At 42.7% G+C, this 20,045-nt stretch overlaps 1 protein-coding gene across 7 annotated transcripts in view; it reads right to left on the bottom strand.

Annotated features, from left to right (window-relative positions):
- The window catches only part of KIF1A (kinesin family member 1A), a 210,751-nt gene that overhangs the window by 28,929 nt on the left and 161,777 nt on the right, over positions 1 to 20,045 (bottom strand). For 5 of the 7 annotated variants that reach the window (XM_074190741.1, XM_074190736.1, XM_074190737.1 and 2 more), the window contains 6 exons: positions 19,779 to 19,834; positions 14,369 to 14,477; positions 12,933 to 12,999; positions 11,701 to 11,785; positions 8,404 to 8,509; positions 4,289 to 4,315 (listed from right to left, as the gene is read on the bottom strand). In XM_074190741.1, the coding sequence (XP_074046842.1) occupies positions 4,289 to 4,315; positions 8,404 to 8,509; positions 11,701 to 11,785; positions 12,933 to 12,999; positions 14,369 to 14,477; positions 19,779 to 19,834 (450 nt within the window). The remainder of the gene's footprint in view (positions 1 to 4,288; positions 4,316 to 8,403; positions 8,510 to 11,700; positions 11,786 to 12,932; positions 13,000 to 14,368; positions 14,478 to 19,778; positions 19,835 to 20,045) is intronic. The other 2 variants (XM_074190739.1, XM_074190742.1) reach the window with 1 other exon arrangement.

Here is a 20,045-nt window from a genome sequence, read left to right as displayed (position 1 = left end):
GACAAGGCAATGGGGTTAAGTGGCTTGCCCAAGGCCACACAGCTAGGTAATTATTAAGTGTCTGAGGCCAGATTTGAACTCAGGTACTTCTGACTCCAGGGCCAGTGCTCTATCCACTGCACCACCTAGCCGCCCCTTCAAATCAAATCTTGACTCCATCTCTACCAAGTTCCTAGGTGACCTTGGCTCAGAGTCTGGTTGGCAATCCTAAGAATTCTCTGAGTCTTGGCTTTACCCAATTTAAACTTTTTATCACTTTTATTTGAAGTGATCAGGTTGAGTTATTTTGGGGTGTATCATTATCCGTTCCCTCTAAGTTAGCTTGAATTGCTACTGTGAAATGAAATCTAGAGTTGGGAGACATCTTGGAGGAATCTTAGAAGTCATCTGTATGAGGCAGCGGGTGGTGCCATAGCTAGGAAGACCTGAGTTCAAACCTGACCTCAGACACGTATCAGCTGTATGAGTTTCCTCCATTGTAAAATGGGGATAATGATCACCTCCCAGGATTGTTGTGAGGATCAAATGAGATCATATTTGTAAAATGCTTAGTGCAGTACCTGGATAAGAGAAGGCACTTAATAAATATTTGTTCTCTCTCTCTACTCCTTCACTTGATCCTCAGAGCTGGCCTGTGAAGCAGTTGCTATTATTATCACCATTTTATTGATAAAGAAAGTAGGACTCAGAGAAATAGTCTTGGTCACAGAGCTTGTGCCTGAGGTTAGATTCGAACCCAGTACTTAGAAGCCAAATCCAGGTCTCTAAACAACAACCCCTATGCAATGTGAGTGCAGGAGTTGTTGAGTGAGATATCTAGAAGCAGTAACACCAAGATTTAGCAAGATCTTAAATCAAATTTCTTATTATGATGGAAAGATCATGCAAACAGTATGAGGCAACATCAACCAACATAGAGTTAGTGGATTCCAGGAGAGGGAAAACTATGTGGAGGGTATCTTAGTCGTTTTGATTCTTCTGCAGAGTAGACTTTCTGAGGCCAAATGTGAATGTCAATAAGCCGACTTTTTTGACTCCATGCCCCACGTTACATTATTCAAACCTTTGAATAGTATTTTTTTTTAGTTTTTTATAAGGCAAATGGGGTTAAGTGGCTTGCCTAAGGCCACACAGCTAGGTAATTATTAAGTGAACCCAGGTACTCCTGACTCCAAGGCCGGCGTTTTATCCACTACGCCACCTAGCCGCCCTGAATAGTATTTTTTAAAAAAATGATTTCATTCGATATTTTTACTTGCAAAAATTATGGACCAGAACCTCAGAGATTTCTAATAGATTGGAAGCTCCTCGAAGGCAGAGACAATTACAACAAATACAAATGCCTCTGTTGGGCATTCCTTCCAGCCTAATCCTTTCTCCCTTTCCAGGTTTTTTTTTAAACACATTATCCTCATTTTGGTCTCTCTCCCAGCCAGTCACAAGACTCCACTGCCATCTTTTCTCTGACTGTCCTCCAAACTTGGAATGTTCTTCCTCCACTCCACCGCCTCTTAGAATCCCTGGTGTCCTTCTAGACTCAACTCACCCCCCCCCCCCCAACTTCTGCAGGAGGCAGAAATCCCCTTCCCTCCCAGTGAATGCTTTCCCCTCTAAGGCCATTGCTTTGCAGGGATTTTGGACACACTCATGTCTTAAGTTCCTGCTCTCTCCACAGTTAGAATGTAAGCTCCTTGAAGGCAGAGTCATGTCACTTTTCTTTATATCTCCAGGACCTAGAGCAGAGTAAGCATCTTAACTCTTGCTGACTGTTGATTTTATCTTTGAATTTCCATCACCAACCACAGTTTTTAGGATGAGGTAAACTCTGGCTTACTAAATGTTGCTTGAATTGGATTTGTAGAAGAAGCAAAGTATAGAATTTGAATGATACCCCTTTGGTGGTTTTGGAAAGAGGAGAATGCACCAAAGTGAGTTTTGTCTATTTTTTCCCCTGTTATACATTACATCCTACTTCCTAATTCTGAATTTATGTATGTGTTATTCTGGGATGCTCTCCCCTTTGCCTTCAAGAATGCCTTGGCTCTTTCCCAACTTAGCTCATGTGGCCTTGTCCTAAACAAGGCCTTTCTTATTTGTCTCTCTCCTTTCATCTCTACATATGGACGCTCTCTTCCTCTTGAAATAACTTTGCCTAAATATGTCTTTCCCTCAGGATCCTGCAAGATTCCCGAGAGAGGAGGCTGCTTAGCTTTATAGTCTTGTCTCCCTCTCTAGTAGGAAAAAAATGCTGGTTGAATTGAATGGGGGCCAGTACAGGGATTAGTAGAATGAAGAAAGAGAGATTCTGTGTGGCTAGAAGAGTGTCTTGGAGATGATAAGCATGCTAAAAGTCTTGCTGCTACAATCTCTAGTCAGAAGAAGTAATGGATGTCATTCTCTTATCCTAGGTAAACTGAGGTATGACATCCATTGACCGACAGATTTTTCTCTGGACGGGACCTTCAATGCCATCAATTTGTACTCCCCTCATTTAACAGATGAGGAAAAAGTCAGAGATGTTCAGAAGTTTTCCTAGGGTCTCACAACTAGAAGTATCTGAGGTGGGTTCTGAATGCAGGTCTTCTCAATTCTAAGTTCAGAGTTCTATCCACTAGTTCATACAGTTCATACAGTCTCTGTTGGCTTTCTATTAGGAGTAAGAAACCAGCTGTCCTTAGGTTTTCATCCTTTGCTTTCCCCTGGTTAACATCACTTTGGTTAATTAAGGAATATTTCTGAGAGTGATTATCTGCCAACATCTAAAAGATACTCCTATTACCTAGGAATAGGAATTACATAGGCCTCAAGCCATAGAATGTGGAGATGAGGAAAACAAGGCAAACAGGGCTATTATATAATGAGATCAGCTCAATAGACTGGAATTAGAGGTTTGCCTCTTTTAAGGAAAGATTCCCTGGAACAGGAGAATGAACAGACCAGAATCCATTTCCAATTCCTTGGATGGTTTCATTAAGGTAATGCTGAGAATTGTTCTGCTTCTAGGGAAACAACTCTGGTTTGGAGAAGACTTGTCAACTCACTGCATCTCTTACTCCTTTATCACTTCAGGAGATTTTGGGTCCAACTGAGCTAGTGGCCAAGAGAAGAAAGGTCTTTACTTGAATTTTCTAGGCCTCACAAAATGGGGGTCTTTTCAGGATCCTGACGGGAGCCATCATGATTCTATGTCTTCTTCCCAGTCTACCAAGAGAATTCTTTGTCTCTGAAGCAAACTATTTTACTCATCAATCACGAAACTGAGGTCAAACTTCTATCCCACAAATGCAGTTCCTCCCCTTTCCCTAATAGAAACTTCAGAATTGTTTGAGGGATCATTTGCCCAGCTGGGCAAATGGGCAACCCAGTGCTGAAGTTTACCATAGTTGAGGTGGTACAATACTGCAGATTTTGCTACCTCTCTCCTGGACAAATGGTAGGACCAGTTTATGGGACTCTAAAGCAGCAGCACTGGGAGGTCTCAACGAAGGGTCCAAAGGCCAACAAGATTTGGCACAAACCCTGTTCCTTTTTGGAAACATCACTATACCCAACTTCTGCTTGCCTCATGGCTACAGAGAATTTCATTGGGTTTAGTCTCTAACAACTTGAAGCAATCTGGGATTGATGAGAAAGAAATCTTCTACTGGCCTGTCTAGAAGACATTCCCATTTGCATTGATTTGCTCGGCTAGCTACTGTTTTTACTCAACTATCCTAGCCAGTCCAAGCTGCTCCTTTTCTCTCTCTACTTTCTACAAAGTATGGGTACTATGGGTTAGATTTGGATTTTTTAGACAAAGTGGCCCTCCCATTGTCCAGGGTCAGCTCAGCCCATGCCAGCCTCACATGCAGCCAGAATCTCATAGCTTTCCTTCCAGGGCCAGGGCAGGTGAGGGAGATGAGTGCTTGGGATGGGGAGGAGGCGTGTGGAGAGAGGGGGGCCAGCATGTCTCTGCAGAAATGAGAGCAGCAAAGTTGGGTTGGGAGGGAGGTAAGACATCAGCCAAAAGGTAAAGGAAAAAAAAAAAAGAAATCAGCCTAAAATAAATAAAGAAAATTGAAAGAAAAAGGGGGGGGAATGGGGGGAAAAAGATGACTGAAGAATCAGAGGAGGGAAAGTTGGAAAGCCAATTTCTCAGGGATGCAAAGGGGAGAAAATTAAAGAACTAATCAAGGAGGGAAAGGATAGGAAACAAAGGATTGGGGAGGAGGTGGGAAGGAAGATAAAGGAGAAAGGAAAATGAGGAAAAGAGGGGTTTAAATGAAAAACCAAAGGAAACAAAGAATACCTAGGCATGTCCGCATCAAGAAACTGCCTGCGGAAACACAAAACATTATATGGTTAGTGTGGGTTCAAATGGTCGGCGGCGGGAGCAGCAGGGACAGCGGCGGGCAAGGTGGGCAGGAAGGCACATTGGAGACGAGGTTGCCCCCCCAACCCCAGGCCCATCCCAAGCTGCAGCGGAGCACAGCCAAGCCTTGGGTCCCCTCAGCGAGGAGGCCGTGGCAAGGAAAGAGGAGTAGGAAGCCCCCAGGGAATCTGGGCTGGCAGGAAGGAGCTACATAGCAGAACGCAAGCTGAGCAGCTGTCATAGAAGTCCACTCTTGTGTGGGAAAAAGGCCTGGGGACCCTTTTCGTCTCTTTTTAAGCCAAATCTCCAGGAGAATGTGAACTCTGTTCTCCTCCCAGGCCTTATTCCTCCCCAGGGCAGCCTGATCTCAGAGCTCAGCATAGCAAGATTGGGGGGTAGAATCATCAAACTGTAGGCTTGGGAAGCACCTTGGAGCTCAGGTCCAAACAGTATCTGACCAGGAATTGCCTCTACAACTTCCCCAATGAGTAGTCCAGTCCTTTGAGGACTGGGACAACTTACTATCTCCTGAGGCAGCTTATCTCCCATTGGATAGCTCTGCTTATTAGCAAGCTTGCATTTGCATTGAGTTGAAATTCATCCCCATATCTCTAGTCGTAAGCTTGCTACAGGCAAGGAAGGGGGATGATGGAGTTCTATCTATTATGGAATACCAGAATCTTGAGATACCCTGGGCAATGGCAAAGTGGAGATGGCATTGACCATCTCCAAGGGGTTTCATGATAGGAAAGACATGTGCCTCTCCCTAAGATTTTCAAGATGGGAAAGGTCATGAAGGAAAAAAGATGTTAAGGGGTCAGTTCAACCTGGGACCTTCCCTTTGAGATGAATATTAAATGATGCATAGGAGCCAAACTATAAGTTGAGGTCACTTGGGGAAAAACAAGTTGACTGATTTCACTTCATTGTATTTCAGGTATCTTCCCTGCATCTATGGTCTCCTGGCTTCCACAGATGAGTCAGAAATTGTGAAGATTAGGAACCCAAACAATGAAGCCACAATCCAGCTTGGCACCAAACCAAAGGAATGGAGGCCTCTTCAATGGTATGTAGAAATCCTTCTTTCCTTGCTCCTATTGAAACTCATTTTCCCTCTTCTTCCTACAAAAGACAATATGATTCCTGCCTCCATTCTTTCTGGCTTACTTGTTGGATCATAAGTTTGGACCTGGAAGGGACCACAAAGGCTCTTCAAGTCTAACACCTGCATTTTATGGATAAGGAAACTGAGTCACAGAGAGACTAAGTGACTTGCCCAGAGTCACATCACAAGTAAGTGTCTGAGGAAGTGTTTGAATTTCTATCTTCCTGATTGCAAATGCAGGAGTACAGGGTTCTTCTACCCATTATACCTACGGCACCTGCCTTTGTAGAATATATATATGTGGATATGGCTATATTTACATATAGGTATGTATTGGTAAATAAATATAATGTGTGCATATGTGAATATATTTTAGGGGTACAGAGCATATTTCAAAGTCTAGGTCAGCTGAGAGAACAGTTACATAGTTGTAGGTGATCTTGGTCCTTGAGAATATGAATAAACTCATTTTTCTGTAGTCTGAGAGCCCTCAGAGTTTGTCTGGACTAACTAGACTAACGGAATTTTTCTGAGCTTCCTTCCCTGGTCCTTCTCTGAACTCTACAAACAACACTCACTTATGGCTGAATGACTATCTATTGGATCGAGTTTAATGGAATTAATAGGTTAGGAAGAGTCATCCCCGTGAGCTCATTCAACTCCTTTCCTAGTCCAGATGCTGTTCCCTTGAACGGTCTCCTGTTTATCCTCAGCCCCTATACCTCCTAAGACGGCTCTGCCTTTCCTCACTCTTGGTTATTGTCTTATCAAGGAACACATAGATTATTATACTTAGATGGGACCTCAAAGAGAATCTTTAATTTTCCAGATAAGGAAACTGAGTTTCAGAGAGAAGAGCTGTGGTACAGTGGGAGGAACAATGACCTTGAGATCACAGGATCATTGCTGCTTCAATCACCTGCTCTCTGTGTGAGACTGGAAAAGGTCCCAATATCTCTGATCTTTGGTTTCCTCAACTATAAAGGGAAGGTGCTGGGCCACATGGTTAAAGACATCTAGGATGCTGTGACTTGTGAGGAGCTGGGCGCAGACCTGCAGTCTCCAGGCTCTCAGGCCAGGGCTCCCCAGTTTCACCGCTGCACTGTCTCCTACCATGGACTTCTGGCCATTTTGTCAAATGAGAACCCTCTTGATCACCAGACCTTTGTATAAGGGAAGATTCCCAAAGAGGATCTGAGTCCCTGCTTCTTTGCATCTTAGCAGGTCTAAATTTGAACATTTTGATGAAGTCAGAAAATAAAGAAAATATGGTTCTCTTAGAAATGGCTTTTCTGTTTTGTTTTATGATAGCAATGCATTAGGTTTGTAAATTCCTTTCAAAGCATCCCCAAGCTTCAAAGTGATCTGTGCTGCACACATAGAGTCCCCTTCCCCAAAGACCTCTGATCTGCTCTCACCCTACAAAATGTTCCAGTTTACCAGGGAAATAAATCTTCCTGGACCTCCTTCCCATCTGTGCTAAAACTTTTGTTTTTATTTTTAATTTCCTACTCACCAAACCAAGTCTGACTGTCTGAGACTCTCTTACCATATACTACATTTTGGGGTTCACTTAGACAAATGGAGAATTGATTCCAGGCTCAACCTCACCTACTTCATTTTCCTGTAACTCCAAGGAGATCTTTAATTCCAGTTTACTAGAAAGGTCGAAATCTGGGCTGAGGGCCAGGGACAGATGACAATGCCTCCAAGGGAGAAAGCTTTGGGCCATTAGGCAAGGTGTTCTGCTAACTGTTAACTAGAGCCTTCTTCGTATGACTTCTGCTGTTCGACGGTCTGCTTCTTTACAGTCTCACTTTTGAACTTCTATTCCTGATCAGCCAACAAACAATTATTAACTGCCTCTTTATGTGCCAGACTTTCCATTATCTTATACCGACTCTCTTTTCAAGGAATGTTTTCGGTAGGCCTTTTGGTAAAACACAGGATATAGCCTTAATATAAATTTCACTTCAGTTCCTTTTTCCAAATTCTCCTCAACTGTTTTAAGACCCCCCAGATCACATGCCTCCCCATTCCCCGGGGCCAGTCAGGACCCTCCCTTGCTCTTCAAATTATAATGCTTCTATTTATCTCTTTATACATTGTTTCCTCCCAATAGAAGGTAAGCTCATTGAGGGCAGGAACTATTTTATTTTTGCTTCTTTGTGGATCGGGCACATAGCAGGCATGTTTAGCAAAAGTTTGTTGACTGATTTCTCCGTCTGCCCCTCTATCCCCACAATCTCATATCGCCTTGTTCAGCTCCTTCCCACTTTACATCAACTGGAGCTGCAGTGGACCACTTCTGCCTGCTGCTAACTGCTTTACAGTTTATGGATAGAAATGAATATGAGAACTCCTCCTAACACATACCCTTACCACCAAGGATGATCAGAAATGACTGCAGAGCCAAGGCGACTAATTGGCATAATGCTGTAAAATGGGTTGGTCAGCTGTAGAGTGTTAGTAAGGGAGAGAGCCCGGATCAGCGGCATTGGATTCAGGGCAGCAGGCTGTTAGTATCCCCATCCCTCCACCTCCTGTAAACCCTGTCCCCTTTCAAGGCTTAACTCAGATGCCGCCTCCCATGCCAGGGGCATCCTGATTCTCCACTGCAAACCACATTGTATTTATTTTACATAAAAAGCCCAAACAAAACAGTATAGAAGAGGTTCCCTTGCTCAGTGATCTCCTGCTGTGTCTTCTGGAAGGCAGGCAACTTATACCTGCAAACTTTCCCTTGTCTGAAAGCAGTAAGAGGTCACAGAGAAAGGAGACCATGGTAGCAAGGAGGCTGATAGGGTGTGATCCCCTGTCAGGGAGTGAAGGGACATCCTTGATGCATGCCATCCTTGATCACCTCCACTGACAGGGTTGCTATTCAGAGGGGATTGAGAGGATGAGAAAAGAAAATCAAGTGTTCAACCCAGGAGGGAAAACTCACCGATCGTCCTGAGAAGGCTGGACATAGCCTGACGAAAGGATATTGAGCGAGAGAATGTTGGGATCGATGAGCGACTCATCCGTTTCAGGAGTATTCCGAATTCGACCTATAGGATACAATAGAAGCCCCATTTATCTCAGGGAAGGCTAATCACCAGGGTATGGAGTCTTCACCCTCATTGCTACTGTTTATGACATCTGCCAGCACTATTTCTAGGGAGTCAAACCAACTCTGAGGCAGATGGCACATGCTTAGATGTTGCTGAGGTCCCTCCATGAACCTGCTGAGCAGAGCATGTATCTAGTAAAAAAAAAAATATATATATATATATATATATATATATTATTCAGGTAAATGTAAGTCCTTTATCATCTGGGAACACCTCACTTTCGAATTTGTTTTCCTAGCAGCATGCTGCAGGAGTTTAATAAATGCTTGTTGGAGAGATAGGATGGGAAGTGTGACTGCAATTGTTTTTTTTTTTGCAAGGCAATGGGGTTAAGTGGCTTTCCCAAGGCCACACAACTAGGTAATTATTAAGTGTCTGAGGCTGGATTTGAACTCAGGTCCTCCTGACTCCAGAGCTGGTGCTCTATCTGCTGCACCACCTAGCCGGCCCTGGAATTGTTTTTTTAAGAATATAAAGGGTTGACTAAGGAGAAGAGTTTACGTCACTACCAGACCTAGGTTGCTCAGATCTAGTTGGGCATAGGACTTGAGTTCAAATTCTGGATTTGATATTGATGATCTGTATGATATTGTTCAAGTGGCTAGCCTCTCTGAGTCTCAATTCCATTATTTGTAAAATGAAATATTGGAACAGTTCATCTCCAAGGCTCCCTTTTCTCCCTAGATTTGTGATTCACTGATTCTCTGGCTGGTGATAGGGTTAAAAACAATGGGCATTTCCACATCTCCAAAGATATTTTCCTGTGACTTCTTTATGGAAAGGTATAATATTCATAAATAACTCCTTCTATATAAACATGTATATGGTTATAATTATGGTATTTTGTAGTGTACAGTGCATTTTATAGGTGATATGAACCTAACACAGAAATAAGGTAGGTAAGGACAGAGGTGGGTCAGCACCACAATCCCATAACATTTTTAGCTTTATTCTAGGTCTACTTCAAGGCTTTTGCATTGTATGAAATTATAAGTTGGCCTTAACTTACGAAGCATCTAAACATCAAAAGTTTGAATGGATCACATTCAATCCAATCCTGGAAGCATTAATTGAGTGCCTACTCTGCCAGGCATTAACAGAGGAACTTGAGATACCAAGAAAAAACATGAATTTGTCTGGGTCTCAAGGAACTTGTTGCTCACTGATAGGGCACTGCCTGCATGAGGATAATTCAACAGAAGGCAATTTGAGAAGGGGAAGACTATTATCCTCATTTCAGGAGAGAGTTCTGCAAGAGGAGGTACCTGAGCTAAGGCTCAAAGAAAGCCCAGGGTCAAGGTGGGGAGTGAGCTTAGGTCATATTGACCCTACAGGTAGATTCTCTGCTGTACAAACTGATCTATTGGAAGCATTCCTTTAATAGGAAGGATCATGATAAACTGCAAGGAGGACTGAACTTGGAGCTAGCAAGAATCAGGTTTACATCCTGGCTCTGAAGACAGTTGCGCTCTTCACCTTTCTGAGCCTCTGTTTTCTTTTCTGTAAAACAGGGACAATGATATTGATAGTTCCTACACCCTATAGAACTGTTTGAAGGTGCATATGAGATAACAAATGTAAAGTACGTTGTAACTGTTCAGATCATCTATTATTATTATTTAAACAACAGCATTCCCACTTTCCTTCCTTCCTTTTTCTTCTTTCCTTTATTTTTCTTCCTTCCTTTTCATGAAAACTTATTATATATTATTACTGTGACTTAAAAGTAACAAGCAAAAAAGTTAAGAAATTAAGCTGTATTAAGGGCTTGATCTCTTAAGAAAATCTAGCAAAAACTGATAGACACACACAGAGACAGAGATAGAGATAGACAGAGAGAGACACAGAGGGGAGAGAGAGAGAGAGAGAGAGAGAGAGAGAGAGAGAGAGAGAGAGAGAGAGAGAGAGAGAGTTAAAATTGCAAAATTATTGCATTGGGGCTTGTCCCCCTTAGTTAGGGGATTTAGCAGAGGAAAGTAAGGACAGTTATGAGAGTGTTGCAGCTGGGCTGATCCTCCTCAGCAGCCATCAGGAAAGAAGCATCACAGGAGAGAGCAGCATGAAGAAATGACAATTGTAAGGTTGTCGCAGCTGGATTAGATTTCTTAGAGAAAGTACTTGCAGTTCCTTAAGAAAGTAGCAAAGGCTAAGAGAGCAAGATAAGACCTGTAAAGGATGGTCTGGTGTCTGATCTGAGGAGCTGGGGAGGAATTAGGGAGGTGCTGTGGAGGGATTAAGCAGTAGATATCACATAGATGGTGTATGTCCTGTGCTTAATGAACTCAGTGTCTCATATGATTCTTTCAACAACCCTGGGAGGTTAGTGCTTTTATTATTCCCATTCCATAGCTGAGGAACCTGAGGCAGGCAGCAATGAAGGGGCCTGCTCAGGGTCTCACAGCAAGGAAATATCCAAAAGCCATACTTGAACTGAGTTCTTCTTGACTCCAGGCTCAGCCTTCTAACCTCTGTGGCCTCACCTAGGCATACACACATTGCTTTCTTTAAGTTAAAAACTACTCGTTCCAAGTAATTATCTTTGTTTTGTTTTGTTTTTTTTTTCAGATGAGAATACTAAGGCTCAGAGAATGTAAATGATGTTCAGGTCACACTAGCTGCATGACTCTAGGCAAGTCACTTCACCTTTGCCTGCCTCAGTTTCCTCATCTGTAAAATGGGGATACTTACCTCTTTTGTGAGCAACTACCTCCCAGGGTTTCTATGAGGATCAAATGAGAGAACATTTGTAAGGTACTTAAATGGACCCTGGACACATTAAATAGGTGTACATTAATGTCCAAACCAGATCTCTTCTAACTCATTTTATCAGAAACATAACGTGAAAGTGCAAAATTCATTCTAATTTCTATTAAAGGGGCAGCTAGGTGGCACAGTGGATAGAGCACCAGCCCTGGAGTCAGGAGGACCTGAATCCAAATCTGGCATCAGACACTTAATAATTACCTAGCTGTGTGGCCTTGGGCAAGTCATTTAAGCCCATTTGCCTTGCAAAAAAAAGAATAATATTTTATTAAAGATTGACTTTTCAGTTGAGTGCAATGCATCCCTAAAGCTCACAATAGGAGATAGGTGAACAGCAACTCAACATGGACAACTCCCCAACTTACCCACAACTAACTCCCGTACTTCTTTCCAGCGGATGTGGCTGCCAGTTTCATGCACCAGTGTCACAGTGATCCTTCTCTGGATCCCCTGGGAGCCATCAGTAAGAGAGAGAAGTATGAGGGCAGCAGTGACAAAAACTCACATTTCTATGGCAACAGAATTTCTTGACAATAGGCATGATATATTATTATATATTTATTGGACACAGCTGCATAAATTCATAGAATTAAAACCAACCATATCTATTTAGGCCCTCTCCTGGTAGAGAAGATGGAGTAAGAAAGTCCCATCAATGTTTTCCTGTGATAGGTGAGGGAACAGACTCGGGGAATGACAGAGACTCTCAAGGTTGGCCTATGGTCAATTCCAGAATATCTGAGTGGCCACCTCGTCTGCTTGAAGTTGTTCAAGGAGGAATCTGTTGCATCTTCCAGCAGAGCATTCCGCTTTGGGACAGCTATCATAGTCAGAACATTTCCCCTGCTATCAAAGCCTAAATCCATCTCTTATTGGTCCTGGTTCTGCCGCTAATAGAACAAGTGTAACACTGTCTACGTGGAAGCTCTCCAAATAATTGAAGGCAATTCGATGTCATGTCTTCTACTTTAATCTTCTCTTGTCCAGCCTGCAAGCCCTAGTTCCTTCAACTGACCCTCATATTGAATGATATCAAGTACATCCACCTCTGGACACTTTCCAGCTTGTCAATGAAGCCTGAACTGAGCATAAGACTCTCATGTGGTCTGACCAGGATAAAATACAGTGGGGCTATCTGCCACTTCTCTGGTCCTGGGGCTAGGCAAAGTCTCGTCTGAAATGATCTTGGGCCTTTAGAGGACTGAACACTCAATGTCTCCAAGTCCATTTCAGATGTGCCATTGTATAGCCAGGCCTCCCTTGTTGAATTCAACTCACATCTAAGACACAGAACTCTTGGCACATCTCATTACATGTGATTCCAGCCTTGCAGCTGGCAGAGGTCTTCATTCATTCTGACTCTGACACCTAGGGTAGTAGCCATCCCCTTCCAGCTTTTTCTCATATTCAAATTGGAAAAATCCTTCTATGTAGGCCTTTATGCAAGTAATTGATAAGAACCTTAAATAGTACAGGTCTAAGAACAGATTTTTGCCACCCAAAAGATAGTTTTATGGCTGAAAAGGCTAGTGTGTGGGGTGGGGGAGAGGAAGAAGCACAGGATGCTAAGAGGCTCAGGATGAAAAGAGGCAAATACCTGATGGAGGAGGAAAGTTCCAAGGCAAGGCATGCCTCCCCGATGGTCCACAACAGCTGGAATATAGCTGGAAGAGAAGAAAACATGAATTGGTCTTCACATGTTCACATACCAGTGCTCAGAGGAACATAGAATTCCAGATTGAAGGGCTGGAACTTTAGAGGTTATCTGCTCCAACTCCTTTATTTTATAGGGGAGTAAACAGAACCCTGTAAAGAAGAACTGATTTTTCCTGAGTCTCAGTATTAAAACAAAAAACTCACCAGGATAACAGCACCACCACCAACCAGGAACCCATCACTTTAAACTCTCATACCTGACTACAACCTTGGTATGACCATAGGTATTCTTACCATTTTCCATCTTTTGACCTAAATTCAGTGCTCCAGTATAAAATGTCATTAAATGAAGTAGATGAAGAACCCAGTCAGTAAACAAAGGACCTCATTGTAGGGACAGGAGAGAATAAAAATCGCAGCATATTGCTGGTCCTTATTGAGGCATGAGAGATTATTACATATTCATCGGACACAGTTGCATAAGTTCATGGAATTAAATCCAACCAATATCTATTTAGGCCCTCTCCCGGTAGGGATGAATATTTTCTTTTCATGAGCAGGTCAACTAATTGAAGTAGAACCTTTCCGGAATGTTGACCAGGAGGTCAGTTGGTTTAAAGTCCAGGAAAATTGTCAATTTTTAATCTTTTTTGGGGGGGGAGTTCCATACTTGGTTGAAGAGTAGCCAGACTGCCAAGGGAAATGTATTGTTAGAGAAGAGGGTAAAGAACTTTTCCAGTGCAAGTGGAGTGCCTAGGGCTCAGCTTCCTAGTGCCTAATATATGTTTATTGATTCAAATAGAAAGAGATGAATAAACTATGGAATGATTTGTGTATTCTACATGCACACAGACATTTATTATGCCTCTTAATAACATGAGAAGTCTTCAATGTTGGGTGAGTCTTGTTTCTCATTGCCTTTTCTAGAATGACATCTTAAAAGAACTTATGGAGCTCATGAAGCAACAAGCATCTATTTATTAAGCACCTATGGTATGTTAGGTATTATACTGGGTCCTTTGATATTCAAAAGCAAAAAGATATAATACTGGTTCATACAAAGGAGCTAATATTCCATCTGGTCCCATGTGCCCATAGTTCTTTAAACTTTACAAAGGATTCTTTTAAACAACCTCACTAGGTAGTGGTCCAAGACTTATCCTCATTTTTTTGAGGAATCTGGGGTTCAGAGAAAAGTGAAGGAACTTAGCTCATTTTAAGTGTATTGAGATTTGGAATATGGATGGAACTCGCACATCAGTAATTCCCAGATCTATCAATTTGTGATTGAACCAGTTTATCTTTTGCTCCAAAAGTCAGTGGAATAGGAACCCGGTGGTGTTCTCAGAACCCCTTTGAAAAAGAAGTGTAACTCACTCGCCATTGGCTTCTAGTTCACAGATTTCAAAGTAGACCAGCAGGTCATATTTGCAGTGACAGGGTCCAGCTGTGGGCCTCGTCAGGGTGCTGAGTTTGGTGGCAGGAACTACAGAGAACCACAAAATGAAATTGTATGTTACAACCCAATGCTTATCAAACAATTTTAAAGTAAGACTCTTCTTTCAGCATCACTCAGAAAAGGAAAAGAAAACAGGATTAATGTACAGTCCAACTTACAGGATTGTGTGTGGGTAGAGAAAAGGTAATGAAGAAGTCGGGGAGTTTGATTACTTGACTCTCATTTATTCAACACACATTTATTAAACTCCATAATTAGGTAAAGCTGCATGCTAAAGGTTGAGAAAGAAATCAAGATACAGAAGACAGTGTTCCTGTCATTCAAGGAGTTTATAGGCCAGCATAAAGTGCCAAGTTCTTGAAGCCATGGACCCTTGTCTTTTTTTTTTAATTTCCTCTCTCTTGAAACTATGGTTTTTCATCAGTCAAATCCCCTCAGGACAGCCCACACAGAACATGCTCTATTAATGTCTATAGATGGACCTTGAAGGAGAGAAAGCTTATGTTGACATCAATCAATGATTGATCAACCAAGAAACAATAATTTATTAAGTATCTACAATGTGCCAGGCACATTTGTTCATCCAATGAAGGAAAGGAAAAATGGCTACAACCTCTCCAGAGAACAGACTTCTATAGGGAAGATAGTATCATGAGGGTTCAGGAGAATGAAGACTAGCCTAGGTCACAATGGGAAGGAGGCAGTTTGGTAGCTGAAGGCATACCCCATTTGGATTGGAATCACAGCTCTGTAATTTAGTATCTTTGGTATCTTCAACTAATTCACACAAGTTCTCTGTAGTTCAAGGAAATCATGATTAAATGAAGACATTGGAAATGCTGGTCTCCATGGTTCTTTCCAACTCCATTTCAGAACCTGCTGAACTTCCTAGCATTTCCTGTCAGATCTTTCTTGTTTCTTTTCTACAGCTGCCTTAGCTTTTCTCCTTAGAATCTTTTCATTTCTTCTCTGGCCTCCATGGACTCAAAAGAGCCCAGGATGTTTCATTCATGTCAAAGAAAAGTTGTAGCTCCCAATGCCACAGGGAAGTTACTTTGGTCCTATGGGAAGTCCTGGATGGGAATCACTTGAGTGATTGAGGTGGGTAGCACAAGGGAAGAGGAAGTAATCACTGCAGGGTGCTTGTCACGGGATGGATACAAACTCAAGCTCCTGGTCTACATGGTGGGTATCTCACTGGGAATGGAGGAAGCTCTTTAGCCTGGTTTAATGGAACAAGAACCGAGTTTGGGGTTAGAGAATCCAGTTTTGAATCTTGTTGTATTACTACTACGACCTTGGACAAATCACTCAACTTATTTATGAAACCTTTCAGTTCCCTCATATGTCAAAAGGGAAAGTTGGAACAGAGAGTTTCTCTGTCAACTTTAAATAACATGCCTTTGGGAGTCCAGGGACAGATAAACCATCTGCCTCAGTGGTCTACCTCTCATAAGACACAGGAAAAATCATAGGGGCAAAAAGGCACCCTAGACATCAGCTGACCTAACCACCCTCATTTGAAATATAGGTAAACTGACATCCAGAGAAGTGAAGCAAGCAATACATAGCAGAGATAAAAACCTGATCCAGATTAGATCTGCTGCTGTGCCTAGTATTCTAAGCATAGCACTGAACTTCTTCAACTTCTCTCTTTCCAGCTTTGGGTGATACCAAAAACCCCTCATTCCTTTTGACAGACAAATTTGATTAGAGTCTGCTTGGCCAAGATCCTCAAATTATCTATTTTGTTTTTGAATACAAATTCTGCTGCCAAACCTTCACCCTAGGTTTGAGAATACAAACACAGAAGAAGAAGAGATAGCCCTATTCATGCAGTCAGAACAAACAGCTGTCTCAGATTGTCCTGCCATCATCAGGTCCTTTTGGAGAGGCCCTCATTTGGAAGGTGGTTTTTCTGACCAATGGCGGACCAAGATGGTGACTTAATTTTTTTCTGTCAGAGGCTCAAAGCAGCACTGGCATCATGAAGGGTAATTGAGGTGTCATGGTCAGCAATGCCCTTGAAACAAGTAGGTTCATTTAATGCTTTTGTGCTCTCCCGCCCTGTCTCCCATATTCCTACTAGTGGTTTCCAAGAGTGAAAGGGACATGGAAAGAGCAGGGTTTTTTCCTTACATCCCTCCTGATCCCTTTTTTTCCTTCTGTGAGTGGTGGCTCCTAGTGACTGTGTAACAAGATCAGGAAGAAAGAGCAGGAGACTGTGGAATGGTGAGGAAGGACTTCCAGGAGAAAGAGGAGTTTGCAAATGAAACCTCAGAGGGGCCTGAAAAGGAAGGCTGATGTCCTTGGCCTGGGGTGGACACAATCCATTCATAAATGCTGACACCTACAAAGCAAATAACACCCATACTATGACATTCAGACCTGAAACCCTGGGGGTAGAGACAGAGATGGACTGAGAGGCAGAAAATGAAGGAAAGGTGAGGGAGGAAAGGAAAAAAGGGGCAAAGATAAATACTTATTGGCATGGAGACATAGAAAGGGAGGCAAAGACAAGAAAAGAAATTGAGAGACAGGTTAAGAGATAAGGGAACAGAAGAGGCAGAGACAGAAAGATAGGACAGATATGAAAAGACTGAAACAAAGGGACATCATATATCTATATATACATATATATATATATATATATATTGTGTGTGTGTGTGTGTGTGTGTGTGAGAGAGAGAGAGAGAGAGAGAGAGGGGGGGGGAGAGAGAGGGAAAGGTAGTCAAAGAGAAGTAGAAAGAATGAAAGAAGAGACAGAGGGATGGACAGAGACTATAGGAAGTAAAATGGGAGAAAGAGACTCAATGAGAATGCTAGGTGGTTGCAAATAAGGGAAAGGCAAGGGGAGGGAAGGGTAAAGGAGGCATAGAAAGAGATGAGGAATACACAAGAAGAAGAGGAAGATGAGGAGGGAGAGGAAGAAGAAGAAGGACAGGCCAGACAGCTTCATTTTGGCCTGGAGCCTAGAACAGGCCACAGCTGTAGATGACCTATCTATCTCAGAGAGATCTTAACTGGAGAGCAACTAGAGAATACTGAATTAGTGTCTGAGGATCATTTCTGCCACTTCTGCTCCGAGAAGGCAATGAGTGTTGAAGGAAATGAACCCAGACTGGGTGAAGAACCCAAGAGAAAAGTCCAAAGCATTGAACCCCATTCCCATCCTAGAGGAAAGGCCTGGGGAGGGTGGTGGAATTCACTAAAGGAAAGAGAATTTCAAACCACCCTAAAAAGGAAGAATGGGAATAATAGCAAACACTCCATCACATAAGAATCAGTTGCTCAATTTCCACCAGGGTTGGACTACCCCTTGAAGGCTTTTGCCCATGGGGGAAATCTAGAATAGGGCACATTTTCTAGGAAAGGAAGTTAAGAAGAGGGACTCCAGAAAGTCCCTGAAATCCTCCCTAGGGTCTTGACATCCCTGGTACCTGCCCAGTCTATTCCATGCTTGTAGTCCAACCCTGATTTCCTCCTACCCTGCCTCCCAATCACTGCATCCAAACACTCCCCAGGAAATGTTCATGGAAGGAATCACATTGCACAGAGATCTCTTCCATGACTCACTGAGGGCACCAACCGGGTTTCTGCGCCTTTTTCACAACCCCATCCATTATAGGCTGTGAAGGATGAGACATGGACCCTTTGCCCTCTCTCAGCAGCAAGGAGGAAGCCATTGTCATAGCTATGGAGGCATGCCCAGAGAGCACGCTCAGCATGCACCTGTCCAGGGTGCCTGGCATCCAATGCTCAAGCAGTCCAAGGGCCTTATCTTCATCTTGTGTAGCAAAGAGGAAAAAACAAAACAAAATAAAAAAATCCAGCCAACATTGTTTGACCACAGCATGAATGCCCCATAGACCATGTGAGAAGGGGGGGAGAGGCAATCATTTCAGTTACTACAGACTCAGAGGCATAACCTTTGACTTGTCTTCTTAACTGACCCTTGTTGGTTGTTTCTTTCTTGGACTATCAGCTTGGCAGTAGTGGGAAGAGATTTAAGGGAATATGACACATCCAAGATGAAATATCAGTCTTTGTTCCCTAGTCTTCCCTTGTATATCTGCAAAAATTTGACTCCTCAAAGAAAACTAGTAAAGGTCAATGTCCCTGCAGAGAGGTTGACAATCTGGATTCCTGACTGCACCCCTCTTACCCCAATGACTGAAATTGAATGTCAAAGCCACAAACTTCTCGTCTAGTCTTCCATGTTATGTCCCATTTCTGATAGACAAAGGCCATAGTAATTGGGCAATGTCTCCTCAGAAAAATCCCTGCCCTGTCTTTTTAGGGGGAAATGCAGGGTAAAATTAGCTACTCCTTGACTATGACTGGGCAGAGTAATAGAAGATGGCATCCGAGTTTTCCAGTCTCTCAGGCAACTGACTATCATTGTTCTGCAGCTGACCAACAAATGGAATCCATTCCTTGTTCACTGGTACGTGCTGTCCGCATAGTCTTGAAAAGCAGAATTCTTATTTAGTGATTCACCAGACTAGGAAAGGTACTCTTTTATAGATGCACTCCTTAAGGGGTGAGGGAAGTTCAACTCTGACGCACCATGTTCTGATGGTCTTTAACAGTCTGGTCTGCTTTTAATGAAGACCACAGTCTCAAGTACCAGGTGACAGGTAAGGGGCAGAACTATTTCAAGGGTATATATGGTTGTCTACTGGACCAAATTTGAAGGGGAAAATTTTGCCCAGGCTAGAGAATTATCCATGCTGGATTCTTCTGTCCTCAAGAACTTTCCAGTCTCTGCTATGTTAATATTGATCCTTCTATCTCTTTCTCCAAGAAAATACCTTTAGGACAGGAAAGAGAGACTAAGGTGCTATGGTAGAAAGATGATCCATGAAGATCTTTGTTTAATCCAAGCCCCTCATTCCTGTCTCATGAGGTTAAGAAAGGCCTCTTTGAGGGCAGCTAGGTGGTGCAGTGGATAGAGTACCAGCCCTGGAGTCAGGAGGACCTAAGTCTAAATCCAGTCTCAGACACATAATAATTGCCTAGCTGTGTGACCTTGGGCAAGTCACTTAACCCCACTGTCTTGTAAAAACTAAAAAAAAGGCCTCTTTGTAATGGAAAAGTAAATAAGCCAATAGCTTAGAGATGCTGTTGTTTCCCTCAAGTCTATCAGTTACTTTATCAGTGTGTAGCCAGAGTATCATGTCCATCAATCACATGATAATAATAATGTCATTCCAAATGGAATTCTCCCTAGGAAGATGCCATATTTTGAAAACTGGTTAGTTTCAAAATGGAAAGAATCGGGGTCATGGGGGTGGTGGGGGTGGAAGGGATTTAAGTGCTACCAACCTGGTTTGGAGAGCGGCATGACCCGAGGGAAATGGCGTCTTGAAGGCCGTAGAGGACTGGAATCAAAGAAGAGAATCATGTAAGTCTTGAGACTTGAAAGATAACTTCAGCTATTGGCACCCAATCAGAGAGTTGGAAGGGACTCATTGACCCTGTGGTCTAATCCATACACCAAAGGATGTAACATACCCAATAAGTGGCCTCTGGAACTAACCTAGGTTCTTGGCAATCCTGCACCTGCTCTGTTACTGGAGTCCAAGCCTGAAT

The sequence above is a fragment of the Macrotis lagotis genome, chromosome 6 (assembly GCF_037893015.1).
Source record: "Macrotis lagotis isolate mMagLag1 chromosome 6, bilby.v1.9.chrom.fasta, whole genome shotgun sequence".
Taxonomy (NCBI): Eukaryota; Metazoa; Chordata; class Mammalia; order Peramelemorphia; family Peramelidae; genus Macrotis; species Macrotis lagotis.
The sequence above is the reverse complement of the archived record's forward strand: the minus strand, read 5'-3'. Positions and strand labels throughout refer to the sequence as shown.